The following is a 20,402-nucleotide window of genomic DNA, read 5'->3' on the forward strand; positions in this document are numbered from 1 at the left end:
AGATACAGCACGGGGTTAGATACAGAGTAAATCTCCCTCTACACCGTCCCCATCAAACACTCCCAGGACAGGTACAGCACGGGGTTAGATACAGAGTAAAGATCCCTCTACACCGTCCCCATCAAACACTCCCAGGACAGGTACAGCACGGGGTTAGATACAGAGTAAATCACCCTCTACACCGTCCCCATCAAACACTCCCAGGACAGGTACAGCACGGGGTTAGATACAGAGTAAAGATCTCTCTACACTGTCCCCATCAAACACTCCCAGGACAGGTACAGCACGGGGTTAGATACAGAGTAATGTTCCCTCTACACTGTCCCCATCAAACACTCCCAGGACAGGTACAGCACGGGGTTAAATACAGAGTAAATCTCCCTCTACACTGTCCCTATCAAACACTCCCAGGACAGGTACAGCACGGGGTTAGATACAGAGTAAATCTCCCTCTACACCGTCCCCATCAAACACTCCCAGGACAGGTACAGCACGGGGTTAGATACAGAGTAAAGCTCCCTCTACACTGTCCCCATCAAACACTCCCAGGACAGATACAGCACGGGGTTAGATACAGAGTAAAGATCCCTCTACACCGTCCCCATCAAACACTCCCAGGACAGGTACAGCACGGGGTTAGATACAGAGTAAATCTCCCTCTACACCATCCCCATCAAACACTCCCAGGACAGGTACAGCACGGGGTTAGATACAGAGTAAATCTCCCTCTACACTGTCCCCATCAAACACTCCGAGGACAGGTACAGCACGGGGTTAGATACAGAGTAAAGCTCCCTCTACACTGTCCCCATCAAACACTCCCAGGACAGGTACAGCACGGGGTTAGATACAGAGTAAAGCTCCCTCTACACCGTCCCCATCAAACACTCCCAGGATAGCCAGAGCACGGGGTTAGATACAGTTTAGATCTCCCTCTACACTGTCCCCATCAAACACTCCCAGGACAGGTACAGCACGGGGTTAGATACAGAGTAATGTTCCCTCTACACTGTCCCCATCAAACACTCCCAGGACAGGTACAGCACGGGGTTAAATACAGAGTAAATCTCCCTCTACACTGTCCCCATCAAACACTCCCAGGACAGGTACAGCACGGGGTTAGATACAGAGTAAATCTCCCTCTACACCGTCCCCATCAAACACTCCCAGGACAGGTACAGCACGGGGTTAGATACAGAGTAAAGCTCTCTCTACACTGTCCCCATCAAACACTCCCAGGACAGGTACAGCACGTGGTTAGATACAGAGTAAAGATCCCTCTACACTGTCCCCATCAAACACTCCCAGGACAGGTACAGCACGGAGTTAGATACAGAGTAAATCTCCCTCTGCACCGTCCCCTTCAAACACTCCCAGGACAGGTACAGCACGGGGTTAGATACAGAGTAAAGCACCCTCTACACAGTCCCCATCAAACACTCCCAGGACAGGTACAGCACGGGGTTAGATACAGAGTAAATCTCCCTCTACACTGTCCCCATCAAACACTCCCAGGACAGGTACAGCACGGGGTTAGATACAGAGTAAAGCTCCCTCTACACCGTCCCCATCAAACACTCCCAGGACAGGTACAGCACGGGGTTAGATACAGAGTAATGTTCCCTCTACACTGTCCCCATCAAACACTCCCAGGACAGGTACAGCACGGGGTTAAATACAGAGTAAATCTCCCTCTACACTGTCCCCATCAAACACTCCCAGGACAGGTACAGCACGGGGTTAGATACAGAGTAAATCTCCCTCTACACCGTCCCCATCAAACACTCCCAGGACAGGTACAGCACAGGGTTAGATACAGAGTAAATCTCCCTCTACACCGTCCCCATCAAACACTTCCAGGACAGGTACAGCACGGGGTTAGATACAGAGTAAAGCTCCCTCGGCACCGACCCATCAAACACTTCCAGGACAGGTACAGCACGGGGTTAGATACAGAGTGAGAGGGGGTGGGGGTGTACGCTGTTGAGGGCTGGGTGCAGTGCTGGTTGAGAGGTGTTTGGGTGAGGGCAGTGGGCTGCAGGTCTCTGTCAGGCTATTCTCTGTTGCTCACCCTGTGACATGTGCTGTTTGTCTTGCAGAGACAGGAACGGTACCTGGAGAACCAGCTGAAGTGTACCAAAGCTCGGAATGAGTATCTCCTGAACCTGTCTGTTGCTAACGCAGCCGTCAGCAGCTACTTCATCCACGATGTCTCAATGCTCATGGACGTAGGTGTCCCTGTGCTCTGACTGTGGGGGCAGGGGAGAGATTCACTTGCAGGCCTGGACGATCCAGAATCGGCGGCTGGAGGCAGCAGTCTGTCTGTTGGGGGGTGGGGGGAGAGTGGGAAGGGGCTGATTTCCACGCTGTGTGTGCTGTCTCTGAGCACTGCCCAGTGTTCTCTCCGAGTCTCTCTATCTCTGCGAGGCTCACTGCGCCCCTCCAAAACGTGACTCAGGACTGTGCCTCGCCGGTTTTCTGATACTCTGCTTTTGGCTGGAAGAGCAGTGACCCCACGTTCCTTCCCCTTTCACTCTGACTCGCCGAGGTATCTCAGAGGCACTAAAACCATTAAACCCCTTGCTCCTGCAATACTGAGAGCCAACCACGCAGTGGGGACAGAACAAAATCCCAAATGTCCAGTGTCTTTCCCTATCTCAGGCTTGACAGACAGGGAAGTCGCTTCCTGTCCCACGTTCCCTGTTGTAATATAGGGAACACAGCAGCAAACTCCCAAGAACAGCGATGTGATATTGGCTCACTTTTTTACTGATATTGGTTGAGGGATAAATAATCCTCCAACAGTGCGGCGCTCCCTCAGCACTGACCCTCCGACAGTTCTGCACTTCCTCAGCACTGACCCTCCGACAGTGCTGCACTACCACAGCACTGACCCTCCGACAGTGCTGCACTACCACAGCACTGACCCTCCGACAGTGCGGCGCTCCCTCAGCACTGACCCTCCGACAGTGCTGCACTACCACAGCACTGACCCTCCGACAGTGCGGCGCTCCCTCAGCACTGACCCTCCGACATCGCGGCACTCCCTCAGCACTGACCCTCCGACATCGCGGCTCTCCCTCAGCACTGACCCTCCGACAGTGCGGCACTCCCTCAGCACTGACTCTCCCACAGTGCGGCTCTCCCTCAGTACTGACCCTCCCACAGCGCGGCGCTCCCTCAGCACTGACCCTCCGACAGTGCGGCGCTCCCTCAGCACTGACCCTCCGACAGTGCGGCGCACCCTCAGCACTGACCCTCCGACAGTGCGTCACTCCCTCAGCACTGACCTTCCGACAGCGCGGCGCTCCCTCGGCACTGACCCTCCGACAGTGCGGCGCTCCCTCAGCGCTGACCCTCCGACAGTGCGGCTCTCCCTGAGTACTGACCCTCCGACAGCGCGGCGCTCCCTCAGCGCTGACCCTCCGACAGTGCGGCTTTCCCTCGGCGCTGACCCTCTCCGACAGCGCGGCGCTCCCTCGGCACTGACCCTCTTCGACAGCGCAGCGCTCCCTCGGCGCTGACCCTCTCCGACAGCGCGGCGCTCGCTCGGCGCTGAGACCGGGTGTGTGCAGCAGTAGCTGGGAACCTTGTGCTGTGACACTGACTGCGGCCTCTCCCCTTGGCAGTGTTGTGAGTTGGGGTTCCACTCGTCACTGGGCAGAACACTGAGGATGTACCTGACAGCCGAGACCCGTGTGGAGAAGTCCCGCCGCGCTGGGCTGAACCTTATCGGGACAGCGATCGATGGACTGGACCCACAGAGCGACAAGACCAAGGTCATGGACCTCAACTATAACGCCTTCTGCCTCCCGCACAAATTCGATTTCCTGCCACACGATCAGGACAAGGTATTTACCCAGAGCGGCGGCTTCATTCAGATTACCGACTCTGCTCTCTCCACCTTAACCGAAGTCCCTCCCCCCCGGCTGCCATGTTGGTAACTCCCGTCCGCACCCCCTCCCATATCCCCCCCCCCCCCCCCCCAGCACCCTTCCTAAAGTGCAGCACCCGGAACAGGACAACGCACTCCGGCCAGGACCTAACCCAGTGGCGTAGTGTTATTGTAGCCGGACTGGTAATCCAGAACCCCCCCCCACCCCCTGCCCACCCGCCCACCCGGGGTAATGCTCTGGGGTCCCGGGATCGAACCCCGCCACAGCAGAAGGTGGGATTTGAATTTGTAATCAGATTTGGAATTCAAAGCGTGATGGTGACCACGAAACCATGGCCGATCGTTGTAAAAACCCCACCATCTTGTCCTTCAGGGAAGGAAATCTGCCTCCCTTACCCGGTCTGGCCTACACGTGTGACTCTGTAGAGTCATCGAGCTGATACAGCGCAGAAACAGGCTCTTCGGCCCATCATGTCCGCGCTGGCTGTCAGGAACCTATCTATTCCGCTCCCCGACGTGGTTGACTCTTCACCGCCCTCTGAAATGCTCCTAGCAAGACACCCAGCTCAAGGATGCTGTAAGGGTGGCCGAGTTTCTACTATTAATGATACATTTGATCAGCAAACACTTCTTGGGTGGAAACATTAAGTTTATTTACAATATACTCAGCAGCAACTACACGTGTGCTTTCAACTCCAACTCTATCTCTACACTGACTGCTGGGGTAGTCCGCGCTGCTCTCCTATTGGTTACTACAAATCAGGTGACTTTCCTTAACGCGTATTATTCTTAAAGGTACACTACGCACTAAATAAAACCATAATTACTACATTCCTCCCCCTTTAACTCAACTATACACGTTATATTTACAAATACACATTTTTCAAGAGCACATAATATTTACACCGGGTGAGGAATTTACAGGTTCAACCTTTCAGGTGGTTTCCTTGTACGTGTGGAACATCTCAGCTCCACAACCTCAGATTCTCTGTCAGGAACCTCCTTTTCCAGAGCTGTCTGAACATCAGGTGCTTCGGTGAGCACTCGCAGTTCTGTATCCTCAACTCTTACAGGAACGTCAGACACGTCAGTCCTGGGTTGAGTATCCTCGACAGGAAGCACAGACCCGGTCGTGGTCACTGGCGGAACCAAATCTTGGTGAATTGTCTCTCTCTCTCTTCCTGAAATAGTCCACATGTTTATGGATGATCCGGTCTTCCACCTCCATGTGGTAAGATAGAGGTCCAGTCACCGCACTTATTTCACCCGGTCCTTCCCCAAAATTCTTCACCTATACCGTCTCTCCCACGGTAAATTTCCACTCGCGACTATGCCAGTCGTGTCTGGTCTTCTGGCTTCCCTGACTCCTTGCCACCTTCCCCTCTTACCTCTGCATCATTCAGCTCAATCCCATCCTGAGACAGCGTCTCAACAATGACTCGGCAGGTGTGACACCTGTTGTTGTGTGAGGGGTGGTCCCGTAATGGAAAAGGAAGTGTGCTCACTTGGTTGCTAAGGAATCTCCAGTTGGCTTTCTCTCGCCTGCCTTGAATATTTGAACCACCCTCTCGGCCAGTCCGTTTGAGGGAGGGTGGGTACGGTGCCGTTTTCACATGAGCGGTACCGTTTGAGGCTGATAAAACGCTGACACTCAGCACTCGTAAACGCCGTGCTGTTATCGGAAACGACTGCTTCCGGTAGTCCGTGAATGGCAAAACTCTGACGTGGTTTCTCGATTGTCACAGAAGGTGTTGGTGACTCCACCTCGTGGACGTCCACCCATTTTGAGTGGGCGTCGACAATGAGCAGAAACATTGTTCCCAGGAAAGGTCCAGCGTAGTCAGTGTGTAACCACACCCAGGGGTCTACCTGGCCGCTCCCATGGGTGTAACAGAGCTGTCACTGGCAACTTTTGCAGTTGCTGACATTGCACAGAGTGTTTGACTAAACTCTCTATTTCACCATCCATCCCTGGCCACTATAGATAGCTGCGTGACATGGTCTCCATTCGGGATATTCCTGGATGGGGACTGTGTACTTCAATTAACAATGGCTCCCTTCCCTTTGGAGGAACTATCACTCGTGCTCCCCACAATAAGATGCCATCCTGACTGGTTATTTCACGTCTTCTGTTGAAGTACGGGTTTCATTTCGTCAGATACGGGCTCCTGTGACTAACCCTGTAGCACTTGTTCTCGTACTTGGGATAGGACTGGGTCCCAACTTGTCCAGTCTCTGATCTGTCAAGTGCACACCGGCGATGAGTCTAAGAAATTTAACAGCGAAACAAGTTCCTGTGCAACTGGGACGTGCTCGTTATTTTCTCCTTAAGGCAAATATCTAAGGACATTGGCGTTTGCGATGTGATTGCCAGGCCAATGTACGAAAGTGTATTCTTACGCTGCCAGGATTAAGGCCCTATCCGTATTTCTGTATCTTCTTTCTAGCGCAGTCTTTAATCTTGGCCTTCTTTTTGACTTCACTCTTGGCCAGACTTCTCTCCGATGCAGGCTCAACTTGTCTCACCCGGGGCTCTATTTCGTGAATTAAACCTGAACCTCAGCATCTTGACTGAGGGCTTTGCTTGGAATTGACCCTTCACAAGGTCCACCAATCCATCAAAGTTCTTCAAAATCTGGGGCACTGGGTGCCGTCAAACTTTGAATCAGACTGGAGGTTTTGCTCCCACAAGTACTTAAGAGGATCGCTCGCCTCTTCTCTTCCCCTGTAATCTCGGTCACTTGAAAAACGAACATGAGGCGTTCTATGTATTGGGGCCAACTGTCTGAGGCTGGTTCAAAAGGATCAATTCTCCCAAATTGTGGCACTTTGAGAGAGGATAACTTCTTCAATTCTAATGGAGCTTGCTACTTATAATCACTGGGGAGGTACAGTGCCGATTTCTTTTTAACTGGATTTCTTCTGCTCAATCCTGTTCTATCCTCATCGCCAGTTTGTTGTAAGGGTGGCCGAGTTGCTACTATTGATGATAGAGTTGATCTGCAGACACCTCTTGGGTGGAAACATTAAGTTTAGTTACAATATACTCAGCAGCAACTACACGTGTGCTTTCAACTCCAACTCTATCTCTACACCGACTGTTGAGGTAGCCCGCGCTGCTGTCCTATTGGTTACTGCAGATCATGTGATCTTCTTTAACACGTGTTACTCTTAAAGGTACATTACACACTAAATAAAACCATAATTACTACCAAAGACAGTTAGGGATGGGCAATAAACGCTAGGAGTGTTTGATGGGGGGAGATGAAGAGAGGATGGGGGGAGATGAAGAGGAGATGGGGAGAGATGAGGAGGGGATGGGGAGATGAAGAGGGGATGGGGGAAGATGAGGGGATGGGGGAGATGAAGAGGGGATGGGGGAGAGATGAAGAGAGGACGGGGGAGAGATGAAGAGGGGATGGGGAGATGAAGAGAGGACGGGGAGAGATGAAGAGGGGATGGGGGAGATGAAGAGGGGATGGGGGGAGGGATGAAGAGGGGATGGGGGAGATGAAGAGGGGACGGGGGGAGAGATGAAGAGGGGACGGGGGGAGAGATGAAGAGGGGATGCGGGGAGATGAAGAGGGGATGCGGGGAGATGAAGAGGGGACGGGGCAGAGATGAAGAGGGGATGGGGGGAGATGAAGAGAGGATGGGGGGAGATGAAGAGAGGATGGGGGGAGATGAAGAGGGGACGGGGAGAGATGTAGAAGGGACGGGGGGAGATGAAGAGGGGATGGGGGGAGAGATGAAGAGGGGACGGGGGGAGATGAAGAGGGGACAGGGGGGAGATGAAGAGGGGATGGGGGAGAGATGAAGAGGGGACGGGGAGAGATATAGAAGGGACGGGGGGAGATGAAGAGGGGATGGGGGGAGAGATGAAGAGGGGATGGAGGGAGATGAAGAGTGGACGGGGGAGAGTTGAAGAGGGGATGGGGAGAGATGAAGAGGGGGCGGGGGAGAGATGCAGAGGGGATGGGGGAGAGATGAAGAGGGGATGGGGAGAGATGAAGAGGGGATGGGGAGAGATGAAGAGGGGACAGGGGGAGAGATGAAGAGGGGACGGGAGGAGGTGTAGAGGGGATGGGGGGAGAGATGAAGAGGGGATGGGGAGAGATGAAGAGGGGATGGGGAGAGAGATGAAGAGGGGACGGGGGGGAGATGAAGAGGGGATGGGGGGAGAGATGAAGAGGGGACGGGGGAGAGATGAAGAGGGGACGGGGAGAGATGTAGAAGGGACGGGGGGAGATGTAGAGGGGACGGGGGGAGAGATGAAGAGGGGATGGGGGGTGAGATGAAGAGGGGACGGGGAGAGATGAAGAGGGGACGGGGGGAGAGATGAAGAGGGGACGGGGGGAGAGATGAAGAGGGGACGGGGGAGAGATGAAGAGGGGACGGGGGGAGAGATGAAGAGGGGACGGGGGGAGAGATGAAGAGGGGACAGGGGGAGAGATGAAGAGGGGGTGGGCGGAGGCTGAAACCCCAGCGTGGAGCAGAGGGGCCAAAAGGCCAGTGACTGAGCTGGACATTCTGTGTGGATTGACCAATTCCTGTGTCCCCCTCCCACCCTCTGCGGTTTCAGTGGGTCGGAGCTGGGTCTTGGTGCCACTGTTCCTCCCATTCTCCCTGTGCCAAGCGGGGGGAAGCCTGGAGCCCTGTCTCTGCGCTGTTTAATGCCGAGTCCCAGAGAGCGGGAGCCCAGCTTAAACCTTGGCGGTGCTTTGGAGAAAGGCCATGTCAGTGAGGAAATCTGCTTAAAACCAAAACTCAGTGATGTTTGGGGCCTAGTTCCCCTTTTGCGAGGGTGGAGGAGGAAGTTCTGTTCTGATGGACTCACTCCGAGCAGAACCCAGAGCCTCAGAGACAGGGAAGTGTTACTGAACTCGCATAAACCACCCAACAGATCCCGGGTGGGAGGGGTGATACACTCAGACAGCAACTGAAAGCAAAGGCGATGGCCGGAATAGAAAGTATTTAGCGATTTGGCCAAGGCAGTTCCCCGAAGCCCGGTGTTTGCTGTGTTTGAAGTGATTGGGGGCCCCCCCCAGGTGATGTGCACTATCGCTTGCGCCATTCCCCAGGTGTGGGAGGGGTGTTCTACTGAAGGGTCTCGGCCGTGGAGGTTGTCCTGCCCTGAACCTGTTGAGGAAGGGCAGCGGCCACCAGGGCGGCTCGAAGGCTAGCCGTTCGACAGACAGACAGACAGACAGACAGACGGGGGAACTTGACAGTGCCTTCCCGCGTTACCCACCCCCCCCCCCCCCCACCCCACCGCCTCACCTTCCTTGCTGGGGGAAGGGTGCTCCATACGGGCCGAGCTGGACACACTCCCCAGGGACCCCCCTGTAAATACTGACAAACTCCCCGGGGACCCCCTGTAAATACTGACACACTCCCCGGGGACCCCCTGTAAATACTGACACACTCCCTGGGGACTCCCTGTAAATACTGACACAGTCCCCGGGGACCCCCTGTCAATACTGACACACACCCCCTGGGTCCCCTGTAAATACTGACACACTCCCCGGGGACCCCCTGTAAATACTGACACACTCCCCGGGGACCCCCTGTAAATACTGACACACTCCCTGGGGACTCCCTGTAAGTACAGACACACTCCCCGGGGATTCCCTGTAAATACTGACACACTCCCCGGAGACCCTCCTGTAAATATTGACACACTCCCCGGAGATTCCCTGCAAATACTGACACACTCCCCGGGGGCCCCCTGTAAATACTGACACACTCCCCGGGGACCCCCTGTAAATACTGACACACTCCACGGGGACCACCCTGTAAATACTGACACACTCCCTGGGGACCCCACTGTAAATACTGACACACTCCCTGGGGACCCCCCTGTAAATACTGACACACTCCCTGGGGACCCCCCCTGTAAATACTGACACACTCCCTGGGGACCCCCCCTGTAAATACTGACACACTCCCTGGGGACCCCCTGTAAATACTGACACACTCCCCGGGGATCCCCTGTAAATAATGTCAAACTCCCCAGGACCACCTGTAAATACTGACACACTCCCCGGGGATCCCCCTGTAAATACTGACACACTCCCCGGGGACCCCCCTGTAAATACTTACACAAACCCCGGGGACCCCCCTGTAAATACTGACACACTCCCCGGGGATCCCCCTGTGAATACTGACACACTCCCCGGGGATTCCCCCTGTAAATACAGACACACTCCCCGGGGACAACCCTGTAAATACTGACACACTCCCCGGGGACCCCCTGTAAATACTGACACACTCCCCGGGGACCCCCCTGTAAATACTGACACACTCCCCGGAGATTCCCTGTAAATACTGACACACTCCCCGGGGACCCCCTGTAAATACTGACACACTCCCCGGGATCACCTGTAAATACTGACACACTCCCCGGGGACCCCCTGTAAATACTGACACACTCCCCGGGGACCACCCTGTAAATACTGACACACTCCCCGGGGACCACCCTGTAAATACTGACTCACTCCCCGGGGACCCTCTGTAAATACTGACACACTCCCCGGGGACCCCCCTGTAAATACTGACACACTCCCCGGGGACCCCCCTGTAAATACTGACACACTCCCCGGGGATCCCCTGTAAATAATGTCAAACTCCCCAGGACCACCTGTAAATACTGACACACTCCCCTGGGACCCCCTGTAAATACTGACACACTCCCCGGGGATCCCCCTGTAAATACTGACACACTCCCCGGGGACCCCCCCTGTAAATACTGACACACTCCCCGGGGACCCCCCTGTAAATACTGACACACTCCCCGGGGAGCCCCCTGTAAATACTGACACACTCCCCGGGGACCCCCCTGTAAATACTGACACACTCCCCGGGGATCCCCCTGTGAATACTGACACACTCCCCGGGGATTCCCCCCGTAAATACTGACACACTCCCCGGGGACAACCCTGTAAATACTGACACACTCCCCGGGGACCCCCTGTAAATACTGACAAACCCCTGGGAATCCCCTGTAAATACTGACACACTCCCCGGGGATCCCCCTGTAAATACTGACACACTCCCCAGGGATCCCCCTGTAAATACTGACACACTCCCCGGGGACCCCTGTAAATACTGACACACTCCTCGGGGACCCCCTGTAAATACTGACACACTCCCCGGGGAACCCCCTGTAAATACCGACACACTCCCCGGGACCACCTGTAAATACTGACACACTCCCCGGGGACCCCCTGTAAATACTGACACACTCCCTGGGGACCCCCTGTAAATACTGATACACTCTCCGGGGACCCCCTGTAAATACTGACACACTCCCCGGGGGCCCCTGTAAATACTGACACACTCCTCGGGGACCCCCTGTAAATACTGACACACTCCCCGGGGAACCCCCTGTAAATACCGACACACTCCCCGGGACCACCTGTAAATACTGACACACTCCCCGGGGACCCCCTGTAAATACTGACACACTCCCTGGGGACCCCCTGTAAATACTGATACACTCTCCGGGGACCCCCTGTAAATACTGACACACTCCCCGGGGACCCTCTGTAAATACTGACACACTCCCCGGGGATCCCCTGTAAATAATGTCAAACTCCCCAGGACCACCTGTAAATACTGACACACTCCCTGGGGACCCCCTGTAAATACTGACACACTCCCTGGGGACCCCCCTGTAAATACTGACACACTCCCTGGGGACTCCCTGTAAATACTGACACACTCCCTGGGGACCCCCTGTAAATACTGACACACTCCCTGGGGACCCCCCTGTAAATACTGACACACTCCCCGGGGATCCCCTGTAAATAATGTCAAACTCCCCAGGACCACCTGTAAATACTGACACACTCCCCGGGGATCCCCCTGTAAATACCGACACACTCCCCGGGGACCCCCCTGTAAATACTTACACAAACCCCGGGGACCCCCCTGTAAATACTGACACACTCCCCGGGGATCCCCCTGTGAATACTGACACACTCCACGGGGATTCCCCCTGTAAATACAGACACACTCCCCGGGGACAACCCTGTAAATACTGACACACTCCCCGGGGACCCCCTGTAAATACTGACACACTCCCCGGGGACCCCCCTGTAAATACTGACACACTCCCCGGAGATTCCCTGTAAATACTGACACACTCCCCGGGGACCCCTGTAAATACTGACACACTCCCCGGGATCACCTGTAAATACTGACACACTCCCCGGGGACCCCCTGTAAATACTGACACACTCCCCGGGGACCACCCTGTAAATACTGACACACTCCCCGGGGACCACCCTGTAAATACTGACTCACTCCCCGGGGACCCTCTGTAAATACTGACACACTCCCCGGGGACCCCCCTGTAAATACTGACACACTCCCCGGGGACCCCCCTGTAAATACTGACACACTCCCCGGGGATCCCCTGTAAATAATGTCAAACTCCCCAGGACCACCTGTAAATACTGACACACTCCCCTGGGACCCCCTGTAAATACTGACACACTCCCCGGGGATCCCCCTGTAAATACTGACACACTCCCCGGGGACCCCCCCTGTAAATACTGACACACTCCCCGGGGACCCCCCTGTAAATACTGACACACTCCCCGGGGATCCCCCTGTAAATACTGACACACTCCCCGGGGACCCCCCTGTAAATACTGACACACTCCCCGGGGATCCCCCTGTGAATACTGACACACTCCCGGGGATTCCCCCCGTAAATACTGACACACTCCCCGGGGATCCCCCTGTGAATACTGACACACTCCCGGGGATTCCCCCCGTAAATACTGACACACTCCCCGGGGACCACCCTGTAAATACTGACACACTCCCCGGGGACCCCCTGTAAATACTGACACACTCCCAGGGGATCCCCCTGTAAATACTGACACACTCCCCAGGGATCCCCCTGTAAATACTGACACACTCCCCGGGGACCCCTGTAAATACTGACACACTCCTCGGGGACCCCCTGTAAATACTGACACACTCCCCGGGGAACCCCCTGTAAATACCGACACACTCCCTGGGGACCCCTGTAAATACTGATACACTCTCCGGGGACCCCCTGTAAATACTGACACACTCCCCGGGGGCCCCTGTAAATACTGACACACTCCCCGGGACCACCTGTAAATACTGACACACTCCCCGGGGACCCCCTGTAAATACTGACACACTCCCCGGGGACACCCCTGTAAATACTGACACACTCCCTGGAGACCCTCCTGTAAATACTGACACACTCCCCGGAGATTCCCTGTAAATACTGACACACTCCCCGGGGACCCCCTGTAAATACTGACACACTCGCCGGGATCACCTGTAAATACTGACACACTCCCCGGGGACCCCCCTGTAAATACTGACACACTCCCTGGGGATCCCCCTGTAAATACTGACACACTCCTCGGGGACAACCCTGTAAATACTGACACACTCCCCGGGGATCCCCCTGTAAATACTGACACACTCCCCGGGGACCCCCTGTAAATACTGACACACTCCCCGGGGACCCCCTGTAAATACTGACACACTCCTTGGGGACAACCCTGTAAATACTGACACACTCCCCGGGGACCCCCTGTAAATACTGACACACTCCCCGGGGACCCCCCTGTAAATACTGACAACCCCCCGGGAATCCCCTGTAAATACTGACACACTCCCCGGGGATCCCCCTGTAAATACTGACACACTCCCCAGGGATCCCCCTGTAAATACTGACACACTCCCCGGGGTCCCCCTGTAAATACTGACACACTCCCCGGGAACCCCTGTAAATACTGACACACTCCCCGGCGAACCCCCTGTAAATACTGACACACTCCCCGGGGGCCCCCTGCAAATACTGACACACTCCCCGGGGACCCCCTGTAAATACTGACACACTCCCCGGGGACCCCCTGTAAATATTGACACACTCCCCGGGACCACCTGTAAATACTGACACACTCCCCGGGGACCCCCTGTAAATACTGACACACTCCCCGGGGACCCCCTGCAAATACTGACACACTCCCTGGGGAACCCCCCTGTAAATACTGACACACTCCCCGGGGAACCCCCTGTAAATATTGACACACTCCCTGGGGACCCCCTGTAAATACTGACACACTCCCCGGGGACCCCCTGTAAACACTGACACACTCCCCGTGGACCCCCCTGTAAATACTGACACACTCCCCGGGGACCCCCTGTAAATACTGACACACTCCCCGGGGACCCCCTGTAAATACTGACAAACTCCCCGGGGACCACCTGTAAATACTGACACACTCCCCAGGGAATCTCCTGTAAATACTGACACACTCCCCGGGGACCCCCTGTAAATACTGACACAATCCCCGGGGACCCCCTGTAAATACTGACACACTCACCGGGGACCCCCTGTAAATACTGACACACTCCCCGGGGAACCCGCTGTAAATACTGACACACTCCCCGGGGAACCCCCTGTAAATACTGACACACTCACCGGGGACCCCCTGTAAATACTGACACACTCCCCGGGGAACCCCCTGTAAATACTGACACACTCCCCGGGGACCCCCTGTAAATACTGACACACTCCCCGGGGACCCCCTGTAAATACTGACACAATCCCCGGGGAACCCCCTGTAAATACTGACACAATCCCCGGGGACCCTATCTCCTAAGTTTGAATAAAAGCAAAGTATTGCGGATTCTGGAAATCTAGAACATAAACAGAAATACCTGGAAAAACTCAGCATGTCTGGCAGCATCTGCAGAGAGGGATACAGTTGACGTTTGGAGTCCGCGTGTCCCTTCCTCAGAACTAAGATATACAGAAATGAGATGAGATTTAAGCTGGTAGAAGGGGGTGGGTGGGACAGGGAGAGCTCGATACGGGGCTAGTGATATGTGGAGACCACAAAGAGACTGCCAAAGATGTCATAGGCAGCTAGCTTGCTTCCCTTATTGTCCCGCATTAGCACATCCTTTAGATAATATCATCACCATCAACACCCCTTTGTCCTTTGGTCTATGACATCTTTAGCAGTCTCTTCTTGGCCTTCACCTATCACTGGCCTCCTATCCAGCTCTACCAGTCCCACCCCATTCTACCAGCTTATATCTCATCTCATTTCTGTATATCTTAGTTCTGTTGAAGGGTCGTACGGACTCGAAACGTCCACTGTATCCCTCTCCGCAGATGCTGTCAGACGCTGCTGACTTTTTCCAGCTGTGTTTGATTTTGTTTCTAAGTTTGAATGACAATCTCTGCCCCATAAAGTAACACAGTTTGGCATTCTTAACATTTTTGGCATGGCTGCCTGTTAAATCTTAGCTGACCTTAACTCATAAATACCAAGGTAGTTACCAGACGAGTTGGTTGTCTGAACTCTGTGTCCACCAGTGATTACCGTTCCCCCCCCCACCAGGTGGCAGTACTGATTCATAGTTAGCACAGATTAATGATGGTGTGTACCAACAGGGGGTGTGTAACGACAGGGCGTGTGTATCAGTGTATCGACAGGGGTGTGTATCGACAGGGGGTGTGTATCGACAGGGGGTGTGTATCGACAGCGGGTGTGTATCGACAGGAGGTGTGTATCAACAGGAGGTGTGTATCGACAGGGAGTGTGTATCAGTGTATCGACAGGGGGTGGGTATCGACAGGGGGTGTGTATCAGTGTATCAACAGGAGGTGTGTATCGACAGGTGGTGTGTATCGTCAGGAGGTGTGTATCAGTGTATCGACAGGGGGTGTGTATTGACAGGGGGTGTGTATCAGTGTATCGACAGGGGGTGTGTATCGACAGGGGGTGTGTATCGACAGGAGGTGTGTATCGACAGGAGGTGTGTATCGAAAGGAGGTGTGTATCAGTGTATCGACAAGGGGGTGTGTACCGACAACAGGTGTGTATCAGTGTATCGACAGGGGGTGTGTATCGACAGGGGGTGTGTATCGACAAGGGGTGTGTACCGACCGGAGGTGTGTATCAGTGTATCAACAGGAGGTGTGTATCGACAGGGGGTGTGTACCGACAGGGGGTGTGTATCGACAGGGTATGTGTATCAATGTATCGACAGGGGGTGTGTATCGACAGAGGGTGTGTACTGACAGGAGGTGTGTATCAGTGTATCGACGGGGGGTGTGTATCGACAGGGGGTGTGTATCGACAGGAGGTGTGTATCGACAGGGGGTGTGTATCGACAGGGGGTGTGTATCGACAGGAGGTGTCTATCGACCGGGAGTGTGTATCGACAGGGGGTGTGTATCAGTGTATCGACAGGGGGGTCTGTATCGACTGGGGGTGTGTATCAGTGTATCGACAGGGGGTGTGTATCGACATGGGGTGTGTATCGACAGGAAATGTGTATCGACAGGAAATGTATATCGACAGGGGGTGTATGTATAGACAGGTGGTGTGTATCGACAGGGGGTGTGTATCAGTGTATCAACAGGGGGTGTGTATTGACAGGGGGTGTGTACCGACAGCAGGTGTGTATCAGTGTACCGACAGGGGGTGTGTATCGACAGGGGATGTGTATCAGTGTATCGACAGGGGGTGTGTATCGACAGAGGGTGTGTACTGACAGGAGGTGTGTATCAGTGTATTGACAGGGGTGTGTATCGACAGGGCGTGAGTATCGAAAGGGGGTGTGTATCGACAGGAGGTGTGTATCGACAGGGGGTGTGTATCGACAGGAGGTGTCTATCGACCGAGGTGTATGTATGGACAGGGGGTGTGTATCGACAGGGGGTGTGTATCGACAGTGGGTGTGTATCGACAGGAGGTGAGTATCGACAGGGGGTGTGTATCGAGAGGGGGTGTGTATCAGTGTATCGACAGAGGGTGTGTATCGACAGGGGGTGTGTATCGACAGGGGGTGTGTATCAGTGTATCGACAGGGGGTGTGTATCGACAGGGTGTGTGTATCGACAGGGGGTGTGTATCGACAGGAGGTGTGTATCAGTGCATCGACAGGGGGTGTGTTTCAGTGTATCGACAGGGGGTGTGTATCGACAGGAGATGTGTATTGACAGGAGGTGTGTATCGACAGGGGGTGTGTATTGACAGGAGGTGTGTATCAGTGTATCGGCAGGGGATGTGTATCGACAGGGGGTGTGTATCGACAGGGGGTGTTTACCGAGAGGAGGTGTGTATCGACAGGAGGTGTGTATCGACAGGGGGTGTCTATCGACAGGGGGTGTGTATCGACAGGGGATGTGTATCGACAGGGGGTGTGAATCGACAGGAGGTGTCTATCGACCGGGGGTGTGTATCGACAGGGGGTGTGTATCAGTGTATCGACAGGGGGTCTGTATCGACTGGGGGTGTGTATCAGTGTATCGACAGGCGGTGTGTATCGACATGGGGTGTGTATCGACAGGAGATGTGTATCGACAGGGGGTGTATGTATAGACTGGGGGTGTGTATCGACAGGTGGTGTGTATCAGTGTATCGACAGGGGGTTTGTATCGACAGGGGGTGTGTCTCGATAGGCGGTGTATGTATAGACAGGAGGTGGGTATCGACAGTGGGTGTGTATCGACAGGGGGTGTGTATCAGTTTACCGACAGCGGGTGTGTATCGACAGGAGGTGTGTATCGACAGGAGGTGTGTATTGACAGGAGGTGTGTATCGACAGGGGGTGGGTATCAACAGGGGGTGTGTATCGGCAGGGGGTGTGTATCAATGTATCGACAGTGGGTGTGTATCGACAGGAGGTGTGTATTGACAGGAGGTGTGTATCGACAAGAGGTGTGTATCAGTGTATCGACAGGAGGTGTGTATCGACAGGTGGTGTGTATCGACAGGAGGTGTGTATCAGTGTATCGACAGGGGGTGTGTATCGACAGGGGGTGTGTATCAATGTATCGACAGGGGGTGTGTATCGACAGGAGGTGTGTAATGACAGGCAGCGTGTATCGACAGGGGGTGTGTATCAGTGTATCGACAAGGGATGTGTATCTACAGGGGTTGTGTATCGACAGGGGGTGTGTAACGGCAGGGGGTGTGTATTGACAGGAGGTGTGTATCAGTGTATCGACAGGGGGTGTGTATCGACAGGGAGTGTGTATCGACAGGGGGTGTGTACCGAGAGGAGGTGTGTATCGACAGGAGGTGTGTATCGACAGGGGGTGTGTATCGACAGGAGGAGTGTATCGACAGGGGGTGTGTATCGACAGGGGGTGTGTGTATCGACAGGGGGTGTATGTATGGACAGGAGGTGTGTATCGACAGGGGGTGTGTATCGACAGGGGGTGTGTATCGACAGGAGTTTGTATCGACAGGGGGTGTGTATCGACAGGGGGTGTGTATCAGTGTATCGACGGGGTGTGTATCGACAGGGTGTGTGTATCAGTGTATCGACAAGGGGTGTGTATCGACAGGGGGTGTGTATTGACATGGGGTGTATGTATAGACAGGAGGTTTGTATCGACAGGGGGTGTGTATCGACAGGGGGTGTGTATCGACAGGAGGTGTGTATCGACAGGAGGTGTGTATCGACAGGGGGTGTGTATCGACAGGAGGTGTGTATCAGTGCATCGACAGAGGGTGTGTATCAGTGTATCGACAGGGGGTGTGTATCGACAGGAGATGTGTATTGACAGGAGGTGTGTATCGACAGGGGGTGTGTATTGACAGGAGGTGTGTATCAGTGTATCGACAGGGGGTGTGTAACGACAGGGGGTGTGTATCGACAGGGGGTGTGTAACGACAGGGGGTGTGTATCGACAGGAGGAGTGTATCGACAGGGGGTGTGTATCGACAGGGGGTGTGTGTATCGACAGGGGGTGTATGTATAGACAGGAGGTGTGTATCAACAGGGGGTGTGTGTCGACAGGGGGTGTGTATCGACAGGAGGTTTGTATCGACAGGGGATGTGTATCAGTGTATCAACAGGGGGTGTGTATCGACAGGGGGTGTGTATCAGTGTATCGACAGGGGGTGTGTATCGACAGGGTGTGTGTATCAGTGTATCGACAAGAGGTGTGTATCGACAGGGGGTGTGTATTGACATGGGGTGTATGTATAGACAGGAGGTTTGTATCGACAGGGGGTGTGTATCGACAGGGGGTGTGTATCGACAGGAGGTGTGTATCGACAGGAGGTGTGTATCGACAGGGAGTGTGTATCGACAGGGGGTGTGTATCGACAGGAGCTGTGTATCGACAGGGCGTGTGTATCGACAAGGGGTGTGTATCGGCAGGGGGTGTGTATCGACAGGAGGTGTGTATCGACAGGAGGTGTGTATCAGTGTATCGACAAGGCGGTGTGTACCGACAGCAGGTGTGTATCAGTGTATCGACAGGGGGTCTGTATCGACAAGGGGTGTGTACCGACCGGAGGTGTGTATCAGTGTATCGACAGGAGGTGTGTATAGACAGGGGGTGTGTACCGACAGGGGGTGTGTATCGACAGGGTATGTGTATCAGTGTATCGACAGGGGGTGTGTATTGACAGAGGGTGTGTACTGACAGGAGGTGTGTATCAGTGTATCGACAGGGGGTGTGTATCGACAGGGGGTGTGTATCGACAGGAGGTATGTATCGACAGGAGGTGTCTATCGACCGGGAGCGTGTATCGACAGGGGGTGTGTATCAGTGTATCGACAGGGGGTCTGTATCGACTGGGGGTGTGTATCAGTGTATCGACAGGGGGTGTGTATCGACATGTGTGTATCGACAGGAGATGTGTATCGACAGGGGGTGTATGTATAGACAGGTGGTGTGTATCGACAGGGATTGTGTATTGACAGGGGGTGTGTATCGACAGGAGGTTTGTATCGACAGGGGGTGTGTATCGACAGTGGGTGTGTATCAGTGTATCGACAGGAGGTGTGTATCAACAGGGGGTGTGTATCGACAGGGGGTGTGTATCAGTGTATCGACAGGGGGTGTGTATCGACAGGGGGTGTGTATCGACTGGGGGTGTGTATCGACAGGGGGTGTGTATCGGCAGAGGGTGTGTATCGACAGGAGGTGTGTATCGACAGGAGGTGTGTATCAGTGTATTAACAGGGGGTGTGTATTGACAGGGGGTGTGTACCGACAGCAGGTGTGTATCAGTGTATCGACAGGGGGTGTGTATCAGTGTATCGACAGGGGGTGTGTATCGACAGGGGGTGTGTATCGACAGGGGGTGTGTACCGACAGGGGGTGTGTACCGACAGGGGATGTGTATCAGTGTATCGGCAGGGGGTGTGTATCGACAGAGGGTGTGTACTGACAGGAGGTGTGTTTCAGTGTATCGACAGGGGATGTGTATCGACAGGGGGTGTGTATCGACAGGGGGTGAGTATCGAAAGGGGGTGTGTATCGACAGGAGGTGTGTATCGACAGGGGGTGTGTATCGACAGGAGGTGTCTATCGACCGGGGGTGTATGTATGGACAGGGGGTGTGTATCGACAGGGGGTGTATATCGACAGGTGGTGTGTATCGACAATGGGTGTGTATCGACCGGGGTTGTATGTATAGACAGTGGGTGTGTATCGACAGTGGGTGTGTATCGACAGGGGGTGTGTATC

At 54.4% G+C, this 20,402-nt stretch overlaps 1 protein-coding gene across 3 annotated transcripts in view; it reads left to right on the forward strand.

The window, feature by feature from the left end:
• Positions 1-20,402, forward strand: part of LOC121274258 (SLIT-ROBO Rho GTPase-activating protein 3-like) — a 282,583-nt gene that overhangs the window by 32,603 nt on the left and 229,578 nt on the right. For all 3 annotated transcript variants that reach the window (XM_041181468.1, XM_041181470.1, XM_041181469.1), the window contains 2 exons: positions 2,100-2,228; positions 3,630-3,851. In XM_041181468.1, coding sequence (XP_041037402.1) covers positions 2,100-2,228; positions 3,630-3,851 — 351 coding nt within the window. The remainder of the gene's footprint in view (positions 1-2,099; positions 2,229-3,629; positions 3,852-20,402) is intronic.

This window comes from Carcharodon carcharias (genome assembly GCF_017639515.1).
Source record: "Carcharodon carcharias isolate sCarCar2 chromosome 35 unlocalized genomic scaffold, sCarCar2.pri SUPER_35_unloc_5, whole genome shotgun sequence".
Lineage (NCBI taxonomy): Eukaryota > Metazoa > Chordata > Chondrichthyes > Lamniformes > Lamnidae > Carcharodon > Carcharodon carcharias.